This window comes from Bolinopsis microptera, chromosome 9 (genome assembly GCF_026151205.1).
Source record: "Bolinopsis microptera isolate Bmic1 chromosome 9, MBARI_Bmic_1.0, whole genome shotgun sequence".
NCBI classification, from domain to species: Eukaryota; Metazoa; Ctenophora; class Tentaculata; order Lobata; family Bolinopsidae; genus Bolinopsis; species Bolinopsis microptera.
The window spans coordinates 7,383,246-7,399,435 of NC_087080.1; the positions used below are offsets into that span (position 1 = coordinate 7,383,246).

The following is a 16,190-nucleotide window of genomic DNA, read 5'->3' on the forward strand; positions in this document are numbered from 1 at the left end:
TTAATCAACTGCTCAATTGTCAGAATTATTATTTTTGACCGTTTTGGAATTATTCAAGAATTGAATGGTGATCGGACTTTGAATCATATACATGTCCGAATAAAGAATTACTTTGGTACATTTCAAACCTATGCCTGGCAGCTATGTACAACAAACCAGCACTAAGTAGTCGGTGTCTGTGGTGTTGGGTGTTGACATTTGACGTCCTTGAGATTTCTCGCCCATCCCTACACCTCAAAATATGCGCTGTACTGAATATTTTATACTTATAAATAATATTTATCCAGGCCGGTATTGGGCGTAGTCGATATTGAGGTGCGTAAGATAGACCCCGGACAGAAGTTAGCGCTGTACTCGAAGGTGTTCCGCGGTTTGGGGCCGCCAAATCCAACTGTTTGTGTGACGTGAGTACTCCACTTTATTATGATATTTTATATCGTACATATTATATGTGTGTAAGTGTTGTGGCGAAACTATTTAAAGTGGCACTAAAACATGGCATAATAGGCCAAAATATGCCAAATTAAATATGTAACCTCGTACGTGGAATAGTTATTAAATTCGGGATAACTAAGATATGGCAGAATATCAAAAATTCACTAAATCTGATCGCACCCCGGGTATATGCATTGTGTCCTGTGAGAAGAATTCAGATAATTGCCATGTCACACCTACCCGGTCCGACACCTGTCACACAGCCCTGTTACAAGTACAAGCTAGAGGGAGAAGCCGCGCACTTATTTCTTGTAATTTAAACTATCTCAAATTAGCTGACAAGTCACGCGCCTTCTCCCAGGTGTGTTGCGCTACCCGGTAGGCCAGTGGTTGAGTTGAGTGCTCTGGTGACGGCGGTGCTGCAAGAAATGCAACAGTTTGGGCCCATAACTCTGGTGAGGGTACCGGAGGGGGTGATGCACTTCACGTTCCAGGACAGTGTCTCTGCTATGCATGCTCTGCAGTTGGATGAGACAGAGGTACAATTGGACTAGGGGAAGAGGGGGGGGGGGGGCATGTTGCTTTTAAATCATGAACTTGGGGCGTCTAGAACCTTATGATTTACTATATAACATTTTTATAGGAGCTTTGAAATATTATGTGGCATTGCCATTAGCCATTATTACTATTATTATCGGATGTTGACAGTCTCACATACTCAGATACTGTACCACACGCTAGATATACATCTAAAATCAACAGCTGAGGACTGGAACTTACTGATAGGGCTGGAACCTACTCCTATTAATTTTGTTATCACACCAATTGAAAAGCTACTGGATGATGGATTCGTAGATATGGTAATTCCCTGTTCTCCAATTATTATTGTATGTAACGTTCATTGAACATAATATGTATTGATTATAGGGTGAATTTTAAATGTTTTATGCGCACACGCCCGATTTTCAATAGGATATTATTGGACACTGGCAAACTCAATTTTTGAATTTTTGTTTTACAAAAAACAGATGCTAGCCTTTTTATCAGTCCGTCAAACTTGCGATTTGCGAGAAACTATTTGTAACACCTCGGGTAAAGTTGCGTATACAATATACATACCGTTTGTAAAACCCGTGTATTTGTTCAGGAGGGGGACGAGTCAGGCGAGGAGATGGAAGAGAACATTGTAGAGGATTCTGAAGAAAGTGGTGAAGAGGAAGATGGAGTGAAGTATCAACCTACTGTACTCAAGTCACTTCCACGGGTTGAGGTAAGAGTTTAAATACTGCAAATATTACTCTCAGTACAATCTCTGATTAATTCTTACTGCAAGGTTAAGTAGTTAGGTAATGTTAAACCAGCTCTTAGCTTTAAACTCATTGAGATCTTATATTCTATAGATAGAGCCGGAGAAGAAGATGCCCCCAGCTCGGCCTCCTCCGCCCTCCCGTCCTCCGCCCCCAAAGATTAGCTCCCAACCCACTACAGAACCATCCTCTCAACGCCCACCTCGTCCCACTCCCCCTCCTCCATTCTCCAGAGCTGACCTTTTAGAATCCCAGCAGGCTCGCCCCGCGCGCCCTGCTGTGCGGCCCTCTGCTGAGGTAGTGAAACAGTCCCAGCCGTCCCGCCCAGCACCGCCCCCAGATTACGCGCCGTCCCGCCCTACACCGCCCCCAGAGTACGCACCTATCATTACCAAGGGGGCCAGGAGTGGAGGAAGCGGTGAGGATTACTCTGATTATAGAGAGAACGATCCTCCGTCTGCACAACCTACTCGGCCTACACGGCCTGTCCGGTTAGTAACATTATATTCATCATATTATATTTGGATTATTAACTTAATTGATCCGATTTTGGGATTAACTGAACAGGTTTTACTGGAAGTTATTCGTAATTTTTAAAGACGTAGAGGCAGTATAGTTCTAATTCTATAAGATCAATCGATAAGACGTCACAGAAATCACGGTTAGGCCAACTGAATGTGAAATTATTTAATTAAATCTAACTTCTCTTAAAAGTTTTACAGCTGAAACCAAATACTCTGGTCCTAACAACATGTTCCTACATTCTCGAGTTACGGGAATTTATTTTCAGACCAGGAAACACCAAAATGTCGTTCATTGATAAAACGCGTCAAGGTGCCCAAGGGGCCAAAGAGTTCATCGCAGAAAAGGTAACGTGTTCCATATAATATAATGAATTGTATTTTATCGTGTATAGAGGATAGGTGAATGTGACTGTTCCAAAAACTGTCTAAGTGGTTACTTTGATTACTTTGGTTAACGGAGGGCACATAAACAAAAAAATGGGACTTTTTCAAAAGGGTTAACAGCCAAAAAATAAAGCACTTGAATTACTATGTATGTTCTACACCAGAGCTATAATAGACAGTGTAATTTTGTTAGTATGCTGGTTACTATATTAAGTTCCTATGATTACTACAGTTACTGTGATTATTGAGGTAACTGTAGTTACTGACTACTGTGATTACTACTGTTTCTGTGATTACTTTGGTTATTGAAGTAACTGTAGTTACTGTGGTTACTATAGTTGCTGAAGTAACTGTATATAATATAATATCTTAATTCTAGTGAATTTCCCGCCGTTTTTTCCCCTTGTCAAATCTTACTATGTCATGATAAAGGGAGTATCCGCATCTAAACACGTGTAATGGACTATTTAACTCCATATTAGGGTACAAATATAACCGTGTGTTAAAATAAGCTATTACATCACTCTGTCTACTAGTGTTGAAAGTAGCGTTACACTCAACTAATTTCAACACTTCAACCTTGTGACTTGGGCTTCATTGTTGCATGTATGACAGTGGGAATACTTGTAATGATGCTCTGCCATTACCAGTCTTGTTCTGGTAGACTGGGCTGTTTTATTTTATTTAACGATATAATAAACTCTTGGCAGTTATCCTTGTCCTAAACTATGACTATTTTCTACTTCAAACTAACCCAGACTCTAAAACCGGGATTGGTGATTTTGACCAATCCCCTTGTTACATCATAAAGTTTTATTAAGTCAGCCAGTCAGGGTCGAGGATTTGAAAATAGCCACCCCCCCCTCCCCCTTCCAATACGCGCCACTATCTACATTCCTATTTCTAGTGCATGATAAGAACCTTTATCAGTAAAGTATGATAGCTATTTCAGTTTAACGAGAAGAAGTCGGAGATAGACATAGGTGAACCGTTTGGGTTTGGCAAAACATCAAATATGCAGCAGGTATGGTGATTGTTGAATATGTTTGAGATATTATCCGGTGTTTTGAAGCTACCATGTATTAATTACATATATGCGCGTTTATTTATATCTTTATTAGAATTTTTGTTATTAGGAAACGAGTAAATACGCATGGAATGTGGCAATAAAAATGTTAGTGATATTTAAAATAAAAAGTCATCCGCTAACATGGTCATAAAACAGGTAATTAATTTGGAATATGTCAAGAGTGACCACTCTAAGTCTACCTAAATCTAGTTATAAAATGTTGAGTTTATTTTATCACGTACACAAGTGTTGTGTGCCAAATATTTGAAAAATCTGTCGTCAAATATGTGCTACTGCTAATCAAACGATAACATCTGATTTCTAAAAAGTACTCTTAATAATCTGATCAATGAGAGAGCTGATCTTCAGTATCGTGACTTAATCTGACCAATCGGTGAGTTGTATTCTAGTCGCCTGACTTAATCTGACCAATCAAATGGCCTAACTCACAGCACGGTTTTTTTGCGGGCCAAAATCTTGTCAAATTTCGTATTTGATTCCTTTCGAAAGCTTTGAAAGCAATATGCTCTTCATAGAAATCCACATTCTTAGGCAAACACTTTTAGATACTGCCCTAAATCCGTGCTGTAAGGAATATACTATAAATCTAAAGTTCGATTGAAATTAAAAATCTTTGAAAACCAAATAAATACAGATTGCAATATGCAGCTTGCACACGAAAGCTTGATTTCACCTCTTTTTCTGAAGGTCGAAACAACCAGCATAAAACGTGACCTGATTACATGATACGTCATGTTTCAATTCACATGACCTGGTCACATGACCTGGTCACATGACCTGGTCACACGAGAAGTCGCTGATGTTTCCTTGAACTCAACCCACTACTTTTTATATAACTCTTATAAAACAGATGAACAGTGCACTCCGTTAACATGCAAAGATTCCAGCTCTCCTCAAGGTCTATATTTACATTGGGTTTTTAATGAGGACGCCCCTTAGTCTTCCGGTCAGCGCCGTATTGGTCTCGGGCGCGTAGTACAGCTATCTGAATTTTGAAGACATTGTACCAGCGTACTGTTTCACTGATAGTTTGTTTTGAAGTGCCTCGCATACCGCACATTCCACAAGTCTTGACGTAGGATCGAATGAGAAAGAGTCGATGTTGGCAGTTTGTCTGCTGGGTCGCGCGAGTTTCTAGGTTTTGAAAGCACCTTGCTCTGATGCCTTGAGGATGAATGATTTCATCAGGTCATTGTCAAGCTTGATGAAGGCTTCTGATTGAACGACAGCGGTCATGTGATTGAGAGAGAAGCGGAAGCAGAATTCCTGCAAGTCCTCGTTCTTGTACTTAAGGGCAGCTGAGTAGAGGTGAGCAGCATTACTAGTCGTGATACCCTGCTTTATTATGCGCTCACAAAGGTACTTCAACTTGGGCTCACAGTACGCGTTCGCAAGATCCATCAGATGTATCGCATCTTCAGGTTCCATGGTTACCTGATCTGTATAGAGGAACTCGAGGAACGCTCGGTACACATCATATGAGAACTGGGACACTTCTATAACATCCTGGGAAGACTCTGTGAAGGGTGACCTGAACATGCCCTGGAAGTACTGGGATCTGATCTTGAGGATGGCTTTGTGCGCGTAGATCGACACACCATTCACCTGGAAGGTTATGTCGGCAGTGCTGCGGTCGTCGAAGGCTTGTTCAATGCTCTGGTTGAGGGACCCCAACTTGCTGTGTTCCACACTCATGGGGTAGGGGGTGACGGAGGGGGTTGCAAAACACGCGAACACGTCTACAACGTGCGCAAACTTGGTCTCGGTTGGGGTCTGTATTGACTGGTTTCTGCACTGACCCCACATGTAGACCTTACCAGAGTGGTTGACTGCGGCTGAGATGTGGTTGTAGTGACACGCTGCTATGTCTACAAACCTGCCATACTCCTCAGCTATCTTAACTGGAGTGAGAGTGTTGCACTTAGTGGAGGTCCCCAGCTGACCGTATGAGTTAGCCCCCCACACATAGATCTCTCCCGCATCAGTGAGGGCGAGCGCGTGCGCGTAACCGCATACTATCTTCACCACCACAACCTGTCCTGTCAGTAAGGAGATTCGGGGAGTTGGCTGGTTTGTGGTGTTGCCAATACCTAGCTGGCCGTTACCGTTATACCCCCACGCGTAGATATCACCCTGGCTCGACAGAGCCATGGAAGAGGTTTGCCCGCATGCGATGTCTGTGATCTTCAGTCCGTTCAGTACCCCACCAACTTTTCTTGGAGTGACTTGGTTGTTAGTGGTTCCTGACCCGATCTGTCCACAACTGTTGTACCCCCACGCAAACACTTCACCCTCCTCGGTTCGTGCGAGCGAGTGATGTGACCCACACGCGATCTGTACGATCTTCTTATTACCCAGCGAGGTGACTGGAGTTGGTGAGACACCCTGGTTAGTGGTTCCGTTACCGAGTTGAGAGTACCCGTTGTGGCCCCAGCTGAACAACTCTCCGGACCCAGTGACGCACAGCACGTGCGGCCCACTACCGTACGCAAACGTCTTGATGTCCTTCTTGCAGAGTGCTTCTACTTTCCTTGGGGACAACGTGCTCGTCTGATATCCAAAACCCAAACAACAACAAGAATTAGACCCGATCGCATAAACATCATCATTGTGATCGACAACAATAGCCTCGTTCCCGTTATTCCCAAACACACAAACCATCTTGATGGTTCCCGTAAAATCATTGTCAAGGAGTGAAAATATCGGCCATCGCTCCAAGTTCATCTCGTTAGCAGCAGCAGCCACGTTTCCCGTCCTCGTAGCAGTAATAAGGAGGGACTCCAGTAGGATCTCGTCCCCAGGTGCAGCAGAAGGGGGAGATTCATCTGGTACTGGAGTGGGAGGGTGGAGAGGAGGAGGCGGGTCTCCTCCTGGCGGGTTGTAAACTCTGGACCGAAACATTGCTAACAAACAAGAAGGGATTAGTTCGCTTACACTCCTACTGCTTAATGTCGCCGGTAATTTGATACGGGTAAATATCTAGGCCGATCAAGTCATCACTATAGTAACAGAGGCTGTTTGCAAATTACACGATATGTTTACAATAGGCTTGCAAATTAATAATACTTACAAAATAAAATGATGCTACATCACTGTAACAGTCAGCTGACTGCCCATTTAGACCCGAACCCAAAATAATAATCTTACAAGAGGGACGACCTTTCAAAGACCTACAAATGTTTTAAATTCCAACAAAGTTTCAAATTTTAGCAAACGTTGAACACGCGTTAAACCGCCTACAACCGAGTTAAAAATAAAACTTACTTGTTAAAAAAGAGTGTTAAAACCACGTTAGACATCTAGGGCCGTACAAGGAGAACAGTCTCATGTCTGTGATCTTAACTCGACCGAAGACTAATAAGGTACACGAGATTGGGAGGGCTAAATAACGAGCTGTGCCAAGTGAGATGGTACGAATTGCCGCTGTATCACGAGGCAATGCTAACCAAGCGGACCACTCTAGTCACGAGGTCAGTCATAAGTCGCTTAGCTACCGTCACGTGCACATCTCGTCACGAACTGTACGTTGCTTAGCAACCATCACGTGGTGTACATGTGGCATACCACGTGGCGTACCACGTGGGTACGAGGCGGAAAATGAAAATTAATTCATCTTGTCAGCACCTTCCCTCAAGCTACTCCTGACCAAATATACAACAGAGGGAGAGAGAGAGAGCAAGAGAGAAGCAATATTACGGCGAAGGTTGGCAGAGTCCAACACATACCCTCTGTTTATACCTTGTAGTATACATCGGGTAATTGTATTAGTTTATATGTACAGCTACCATCATACCGCTAATCAGGTGACCGCTTTGGTTAACGAAATATCAATACAAATCTGACGTCAAACTGAATGTATTAGATTATTAGTGTCAGTGAGAAGACGTTGATCGGTAGATAATTACAGAAAGCAGACTCTCGTACACTAACAGCGGTACAGTTGTCTGATCGCACGGAAAGATTACAACATGCTTTAACAGGGGGAGGGTTATATGACTCAGAGTATTCAACGATAATACGAGACTGTATATTTCCAGGAGAGAAGCCAGGTTTGGGTAATTAATACCATATATGGAATAATCAAATTGCCATATGTGGTATAAATGGTGGAGCTAAATAGAATGCCGGCCGAGGCTGAGGGAGTGTGTGTGTACAGTTGTAGTTGCATAATAGAGTGGAGAGTGTGTGTTTTGTGGTAACTACAGCTGGGATTGAAACTGTCTATAAAGACCTACTGACAAGTTAAGACGATTAACACAATTACCGTGGCTAGGAGATAGTTACCATGGTTACCATGGCGAAATAAGTACTGGATTGATAGGTTGCAGGTTGAAGATATTATTTTAAAATTATTATTTTGTTTAAACCTCAAAAGAAAATGGAATATAATTATCATAAGATCAGGAAAGAAATAGAGACATAGCTAGCAGTTGAACTGCTCAGGCGGCGGTTTTCCCGTAAACGAATACCAATCTTGAGTCTACCGACTTTCTTAGGAATAATGATATCGGTTTCCGACAAGAAGAATGATGAGTGAAATTTTGTTATTCTGCTGTTCAAATTGAATTTAAAGCAGCTTATTTTAACATTTTGTTCGGACAGTACTTGCACATTAACAGATCATAAAGGGGCTGTGGCCAGGCCCAAGTGACCGGGCCCACGTGACCGGGCCACGTGGGCCCAGTTCCAACTATAAGACGTAAAAGTATAACCACCGGTTTTAGCAGCTAAAGTGGCTGTACGACAGAATGGGTCCCTGAGATCTAACTACCTAAACAATTAACTAACAGACCAATCAGAGGCCCCCGCTAGAGCTGATAACTCAATCAAATAGAAACAGATTTGCCACAATCGTGAATATCTAATATTCATAATATTTAACCCGCGATCAATAACAACAAACAACAAGCCACATAACAGCAGTAATTATGATTTTTATTAATGACATGACAAAATGTACTCGACTAATAACTATCGCAATCGTTCCGAATTTAATGTGTTAATCTACTTATCAAGTTATCATACAATGTGACTGCGTGTCACTGTAAACTGGTAATATGTAACCACTTAATTACTCGTGTTAAATGGAAAGGAGAATAATTCTGAGCAGTAAAGTTGCATCGGATACTGTTATATAATAATCAGAGTATAAAATCAGGGAAGACAGCCCCGTTACTATGGGGAGTTAGGGGTTCAGCGCTGTTACTATGGGGAGTTAGGGAAGACAGCCCCGTTACTATGGGGAGTTAGGGAAGACAGCCCCGTTACTATGGGGAGTAAGGGAAGACAGCCCCGTTACTATGGGGAGTAAGGGGAGTCAGCCCCGTTACTATGGGGAGTAAGGGGAGTCAGCCCCGTTACTATGGAGAGTAAGGGGAGTCAGCCCGGTTACTATGGGGAGTAAGGGAGTCAGCCCCGTTACTATGGGGAGTAAGGGAGTCAGCCCCGTTACTATGGGGAGTAAGGGGAGTCATCAGTCAGCCCCGTTACTATTGAGTTTCTTCAAAACTTGACGGGGTCATCACATCTTCTGACCACCCCATAGCGAAGTAAAGTCTCGCTCGTTGCGCCACCACAGCAGAGAGTTCGTATTTGGAGGAGTATATCCCCTGATCGGAGCGGCGGCTTATCAGGGAGATACGACATGAACTTTGTGAGCTTATCTTTGAAGTGCTCTAGATCTTGAATGACATTCAGATGGTAGGGGATTGCATTCCACAATTTAGGTCCCTGAACTGCAAATGAGTTGTCAAACAAGGTGAGGGGAGAAATTAATAGGATTTATTTTGCAAGGATTCTCACCTATCAAAATGAACAGGAGTATTCTCGTTTGTGATATTTCAGATTCCATACCTTATAAGTTAGTGTAACTATTCTGCAAGTTATTAAACAAACGCAGATTTAAGCGACATCAAATTAAAGGAAGTATCTGTCCCTTTCTAATGAAAAATCGTAATAACTAAGAATAAAATGCAATGCAAAAAAAGTTCGTAGCTATAACTGTCACGGTCGTATTTTTCGGAAAACATTTAAAAACTGTAACTTAACAACCATAAATATTTAATCACCTAACAATGTGGTGTTAAAAAAGTAAGAAATGTCAGACCAAGTGAGGCTTCAAGGGGTGGTGTGGGCAAAGTTCCAGGCTTGTGATGTAAATCATGTCTTATGCTTAGCTCAGGCAGATAATGTTAAATGTTGTTAGACTTAGAGTGGACTCAGAGTAGTGTGAGTACTAGTATAATAATAATTACACACAACACGTACCCTGCTGTATACTGCACTTTTAGTGTTGTTATATTTACTGCAGTGATTCTTAATTTACCGGGTTTCTATACTTGATCTGACTACTAGGTGTAACCCTGATTACTAGGCGTAACCCTGACTACTAGGCGTAACACTGACAACTAGGCGTAACACTGACTACGAGGGGTAATACTGACAACTAGGCGTAACACTGACTACTAAGCTACTAGGTGTAACACTGACTACTAGGTGTAACACTGACTACTAGGCGTAACACTGACTACTAGGCGTAACACTGACTACTAGGTGTAACACTGACAACTAGGCGTAACACTGATTACTAGGTGTAACACTGACTACTAGGTGTAACACTGACTACTACGTGTAAAACTGACTACTAGGTGTAACCCTTACTACTATGCGTAACACTGACTACTAGGTGTAACACTGACTACTAGGTGTAACACTGACTACTAGGCGTAACACTGACTACTACGTGTAAAACTGACTACTAGGTGTAACCCTTACTACTATGCGTAACACTGACTACTAGGTGTAACAATGATTACTAGGTGTAACACTGACTACTACGTGTAAAACTGACTACTACGTGTAAAACTGACTACTAGGCGTAAAACTGACTACTAGGCGTAACCCTGTCTCTTATTTAAAACTTAGTTAGAATTACCGACCCTGACTCAGAGTTAACAGTGAGTGTTGGAGCAGTGTCACATACCACTGATTAATGACAAAGCGAGGTTAAACATCAGACACTTTCAACAATATTTTAATGTTTCTAAAACTGACTCCCCTCTAGATACGTTATACTATAACTAGTTAGATTAGTTATGTTACACGACAGAGTTAACGAAACATTAGGAATAATTCAACTGCAGACAGTTGAAATAGAGCTCTGCGGCCTTGGATACGTTGCTTTCATCAGAGACCCGGCGGATTTTCTGAAGAAAGAAAAATGATTGAAAAGATGATGCGTTAAGATAAAAATGGCATTCAGTAACTAGAAAATTGTATGATAGCTGAAAAATAACCGTCTGCCCACGTGTACGCCGACCAAATCTAAGCCAAACAAGAGGTATTTTAAAGTAATGTAAGGTTAAGTTCTATTTTAAGATATCAAATTGTCACAACTAAAAAACTTCAACCGGGTCATGCACCAGATAGATACTAGAAACGTTTTGCACAAATAAAACAAGTCTATATTTAGATAATGGAAGTATTAGTTGACGATGCTGAGTAATGCATTGTATGAGATCATACAGCTGGTAAAGAGGTACCAATACACTTCACATCAAGTGTACCCATCTCATCTGTTTGGAAAGATTACTGAAGTGAGTTTAGCTGTCAGCACGTTGGAATCAGTGGTTTGAGAGCAATAATACGGACGATATTGTTGATAAAGGAGCATTTGTGTGGGTGTCGTAGAAGTGAGGTCACCTTTCTTTCAGCGGCTTACTCTTTGATATTCATATTATGTAAAACTAACTTATCTGTAAAACAACCCATTTTGTTTAGCCAACTTCTATATTTGAAAAGATCTGACGGCGGCGTCGCATGGTTACAAGGGCCATTCAAGTTTTTGAATTCCTATGTTTCTAAATTTTTGTAAACATGAGGAATAATGGAATGTTTTTTGTTCTGGAATATATAATATATATACACACAAAAAGAACCTTAGCACTTAGAACTTATAAAGCACACAATAATATAATTGCACAGTGCACACGGACTTGCACAAGCTATGTGCAACAATGATCTCAAACAATAGAATCACGGATAACTATTTATCATACCTATAATTGTCTTCCCTTAAATGGATTGTTGCAAGATGTTAACCCCATCCGTTTCCAGTTCGATGACGGTACATACAAGATAACCTTAGAAGATGGGAGGGTTATAGTGTACGAGAAAGGAGGGAGCCCCGTAATGAGCGGCTCACCACCCCCTACAGTCCCTCCCCCTCAACCCCCTGCTGAGAAAACTCCTTCTCCAGGCTCTAGTAGACCTCCTCGACCAGCTACTAGACCTTCACGGCCTGTTAGACCACCTGATTCTGAGGTAAGGTGTTAAAGTTTTAATTAGTTTTACATAGTTTTACTTAGTTTTACTTATTTTTAGTCGGCTTTATTTAGTTTTACTTCGTGACTTCGCTTGTAAACTACCTTATTCTTACCTCAGATAGTAGAGCGATGTATGATAGATCCAGAGGACTTGTTTGGTGACAGTCCTACTCCACCTCCAGACTCCGACCCACCGCCTCCCCCCTCCGAGCAACCTCCCCCTCCTCCAGCTGCTCCTAAACGTCCTGTTCGTCCTAATCCTGTTGAACTGTCTCGCTCTCTTCCTCGAGACGCACATCCCCCAACCAGTCAGTTTGTTGATATGCCACAGTTTGTTGATATCCCACTAGACTCCATGGCACTGTCACGTGACGTTAAATCTCTCCCACGTGACGTCATACCGTCCTCACGTGACGTCACTTCTCTCACACGTGACTTCATATCTCCCTCACGTGATGTCACTTCTCTTCCACGTGATGTCATACCTCCCCCACGTGAGGAGAATGAGACGTTCTGTAACCCCCTGTTAGTAGACGACCCCGTTATCTACAGTGTGGCTGCTAACGCCAGTTCAGCTCGTTTAGAGGATCTCTTCCCTCCCTCACCTGCTGACTCCTTCTCACGCAGCGCCACCATCAGCAGCTTCGATAACACTATTTACGCTGAGTCAGATCCACGGCTGAGACACATTAAATCTCAGGGTGACATGGGGAGTATTATCGACCTGACACCGCCACCCCCTAATCAGTACGATAACATTGGGTTAGGAGATGTGGAGACTCCCTTAACGCCTGCCAGACCTAATAGACCGCCTAGACCAACGAGACCCGCTAATATATGATATGAAATGGAAATATTTGTAATTTATGAACTATGGGTAGTCGGAGGAATTGTTTTGGAGACTTGACTTAACCTTTAGGGAGGTGGTATTAATTTTAACCAAGGTAAGGTGTAAACCGTAAACATTAGGGGAATACGGTATTTTATACTTCAATCCCAACATATTTTCCCCCAAAGTTTTCCTAGCACCAATAAAAATAATCAAGTCTGAAAAGTTTTCCTTGCACCAATAAAAGTAATCAAGACTGAAAAGAAGTCTCTTTGCAAAAGCTTTTTTTTTCTTTTGATAAAACACGTTCTGATAGTTTTGTTCCAGAATCAATATTAATTTGCATGTTGCAGTTGATTATCTCATGAAAATAAGTTTTATGTGCAATTTATTTCAAATGTGACCAATTATCGTTATTCATTATTCGGGTGTTCTGTTCATTGCTGATCTGCTTAACATGACTGAACGAAGTAAAGCTGAAAGCGGATTGTGTATTTTAATTTTTATGTGAATAGAAGGAACTGTTTTAAGTTTTAGCGCTACCGTTATTTACATATAATTACAATGTTTTTTATAAATTCTGATTGCAAGGCTATATGATTTAGTCAAAATTTTTGTTCCGATGCTGATCGTATTTTTTATATACTTCTTATGTATTTCAAAATTCAACTTTAGCAAATTTTGAAATATTTTGTTTTTATTTGTTATTATATATATATCATTATTTGTTATTACGTATGTTTACATATTAGTATTACGCAATCAATATTTTAACAATTTTTACATCATACACCAACTAAAAATGCTATCATGATAAGCCGAAATCATTGTTATGATATCCGGCCTTACCTTAACCTAGCTGGGGACCTCAGGCTATTATATTTATGTTCATGATCATATAATATGATAATAGAATAGAGATTCGGCGGAATGACAGGCTGAGCGCGGCCCAGTAAATCCTTGTATCACGTGGTGGCCCCCACTGTCGCTTCACTATAGTAGAGTTTCGACGATACAGGGGGAGCCGCGCACTCGTGCGCGGCGGGTCATACAACGTATGACAAGTAAATCCGACCAAGCACCTTCTAAACTATTTACTATTATAGCCGGATATTTGACGGATGTTAATCGGCTAAATTTCTTCGAAGTATCGCGCGCAACTTTCTTCTCGATGGCAAGTGCAACGAAGTAGCGCTTGACCATTGTCAATGGTGCATGTGGCCCGGCGCGCGCTACTTCGTAGCATGTAGCACTTGCCATGTCGTGCTACTTCGAAGATATTTATACGAGTAACATCCGTCAAAGTAGCGCGCGCTAATTTCGGCCAGCACAATTTTCTTCAAACAAATAGATATTGAGTACTATTTTCCCGACCTCCGATTGCAACAAAATTTGGTAAGCTTACTCATAGATTTTGTATCTGGTATCACGTTGCGACCCCCACGGTCGTTTCACTATGGTTTTATTTTTTATCGTCCTGACGAATGACGATACAGGGGGAGCCGCGCACTTCGTGCGCGGCGGGTCATACAGCGTATGACAACAAAGACTTACAAGGAAAGTGTCCGAAAAATTTAAAGCATATCCAATCATTTGTAGCGCGATGCACTACTGGGTCGCGCCGCGCATTTACCTGAGGACCCCAGGCTTTAATGTTGTTAAACAATAGAGATTAGGCGGAATGACAGGCTGAGCGCGGCCCAGTAAGCCGCGCATCAAATAATTCTTCTCGTATGCAGATCGGCGAGATGCGAAGGATTGACATCGTGAATCAAATCCAATCATCAGACATTATGTTACAGCTAAAAGCAGCGTATTTTGCCCCATTTTTATCACTATATCAACTCCGATATCCACAAAATTTTTTGGACAGTTGTGAAATTGCCCTATTGGAAGGTCGTTGCCAATTTTCAGAATGATCTCATTCAAGGAACCGAAGATATATCCGAATAATACGACAAAAATCGACAAATTTGGTCAAATTACGCGACTTTTACAGTTATTTTTGCTCCCCAAAGCCGCGCAGCATCGAATATGGCACCTAGGCGCGAAACTCACTGATCTTTCCAAATTAAAGGTATGACAAATTTGGTATTGTGAAAATTCCCACAGTCTCTATGCTCTAGAAAACAATGGTACACAAAATTTTAAAATCTGAGCAAGTTTATTTCTATCGTGCAAGTACCCCCTAAAATTAGGTCATTAAATTTGTAGCACAAATTCCTTCACATAGCCATGTGTATACGCGCGCTACTGCAAGCGAGAGGGCTCTGTACTGGTTAGAGCAAACAAATTCCAATCACAAATGATGTCAGAAAATTTCGATTTTGCTATGGTGGTAGATTTTGTCAAACGTTGTATGACCCGCCGCGCACGAGTGCGCGGCTCCCCCTGTATCGTCGAAACTCTACTATAGTGAAGCGTCAGTAGGGGTCACCACGTGATACAAGGTAGATTGTAGTAAACTCAAGTATGATCGAAGTAACTAACATTTTTTTAAAATTTTAGATTTAGGCTTTAAAATTTCTTTTTGTAACTGGCATAAAAAGAAGAAAATAAAAGTTGCTACGTTTTACGCCGGGCGTACACTTCGTGCGCGGGATGAGGGACGTATAAAATGTGTCAATATAAATTGAGTTTCTCATCGGTCTAATGGTGAAGTAATTGTAGTTCTCTGTAATAAAAAAGAGTTCACTAAATAAATATTTCTATACGTAAGGCCTCGAAAGTCTGGTTACCAACTAACATACACGATGATAAAGAATAACCATAAGCAATCTGATTATAAACTTACGCATAAAGGGTAGATCGTTTTGTCGTCTCAACTTCAAAGTGCTTCATTCTAACGAAATCCGTCCACTGTTCGAAACCCTCCACGTCGTCCACACCGCTACCTAGCCTGTGTCTTGAACGAAACCCTTGATTAAATTGCGTCATCGTCTTTTATTGCCTCCACTTCACACTTTTTGACTAAATTTATCGCGGGGTTCTCCGATATCAAACTCTTTCTCGCCCGACTCTGTCCTACATCAGGTCGTCTCACCCATTCTTGGAGTGTAATCTTTGCTTTTTTACTAACCGGTTGTGCCATGACGTTGCCTTAATAAAGATCTTGGTAAGTAATACTATTTATCGTTTATCGACGATTAGTAAGTTAGTAACGGACACAACTTTCACGCTGAGGACCCTTGTGTGAATAATTATGTCTGTGAAAAAATAAAGAAATAAATAAGTAAAAATTTATTTAAAAAAAAAATTGTCTGCGACATTAATGTCCGTGAATGCTAAAGTCTGATG

General features: G+C 41.5%; 2 protein-coding genes across 6 annotated transcripts in view; one reads left to right on the plus strand and one right to left on the minus strand.

Moving 5' to 3' along the window:
• Window positions 1-13,577, plus strand: part of LOC134820609 (synaptojanin-1-like) — a 42,525-nt gene extending 28,948 nt beyond the window's left edge. For 2 of the 5 annotated variants that reach the window (XM_063831105.1, XM_063831107.1), the window contains 9 exons: window positions 288-404; window positions 797-974; window positions 1,158-1,295; window positions 1,583-1,705; window positions 1,836-2,233; window positions 2,533-2,611; window positions 3,594-3,674; window positions 11,856-12,062; window positions 12,183-13,577. In XM_063831105.1, the coding sequence (XP_063687175.1) occupies window positions 288-404; window positions 797-974; window positions 1,158-1,295; window positions 1,583-1,705; window positions 1,836-2,233; window positions 2,533-2,611; window positions 3,594-3,674; window positions 11,856-12,062; window positions 12,183-12,905 (2,044 nt within the window). In that variant the 3' untranslated portion in view covers window positions 12,906-13,577. The remainder of the gene's footprint in view (window positions 1-287; window positions 405-796; window positions 975-1,157; window positions 1,296-1,582; window positions 1,706-1,835; window positions 2,234-2,532; window positions 2,612-3,593; window positions 3,675-11,855; window positions 12,063-12,182) is intronic. The other 3 variants (XM_063831106.1, XM_063831108.1, XM_063831109.1) reach the window with 2 other exon arrangements.
• On the minus strand, window positions 3,810-6,657 carry LOC134820817 (RCC1 and BTB domain-containing protein 1-like). Its single transcript, XM_063831451.1, has one exon. The coding sequence runs from the start codon at window positions 6,639-6,641 to the stop codon at window positions 4,875-4,877; it is 1,767 nt and encodes a 588-aa protein (XP_063687521.1). The 5' UTR covers window positions 6,642-6,657; the 3' UTR covers window positions 3,810-4,874.
• Window positions 13,578-16,190: the final 2,613 nt, after the last annotated feature.

Excerpts from the sequence above, each read along its gene's own strand:
- LOC134820817 (XM_063831451.1), bottom strand. The coding sequence starts at position 6,641 with ATGTTTCGGTCCAGAGTTTACAACCCGCCAGGAGGAGACCCGCCTCCT.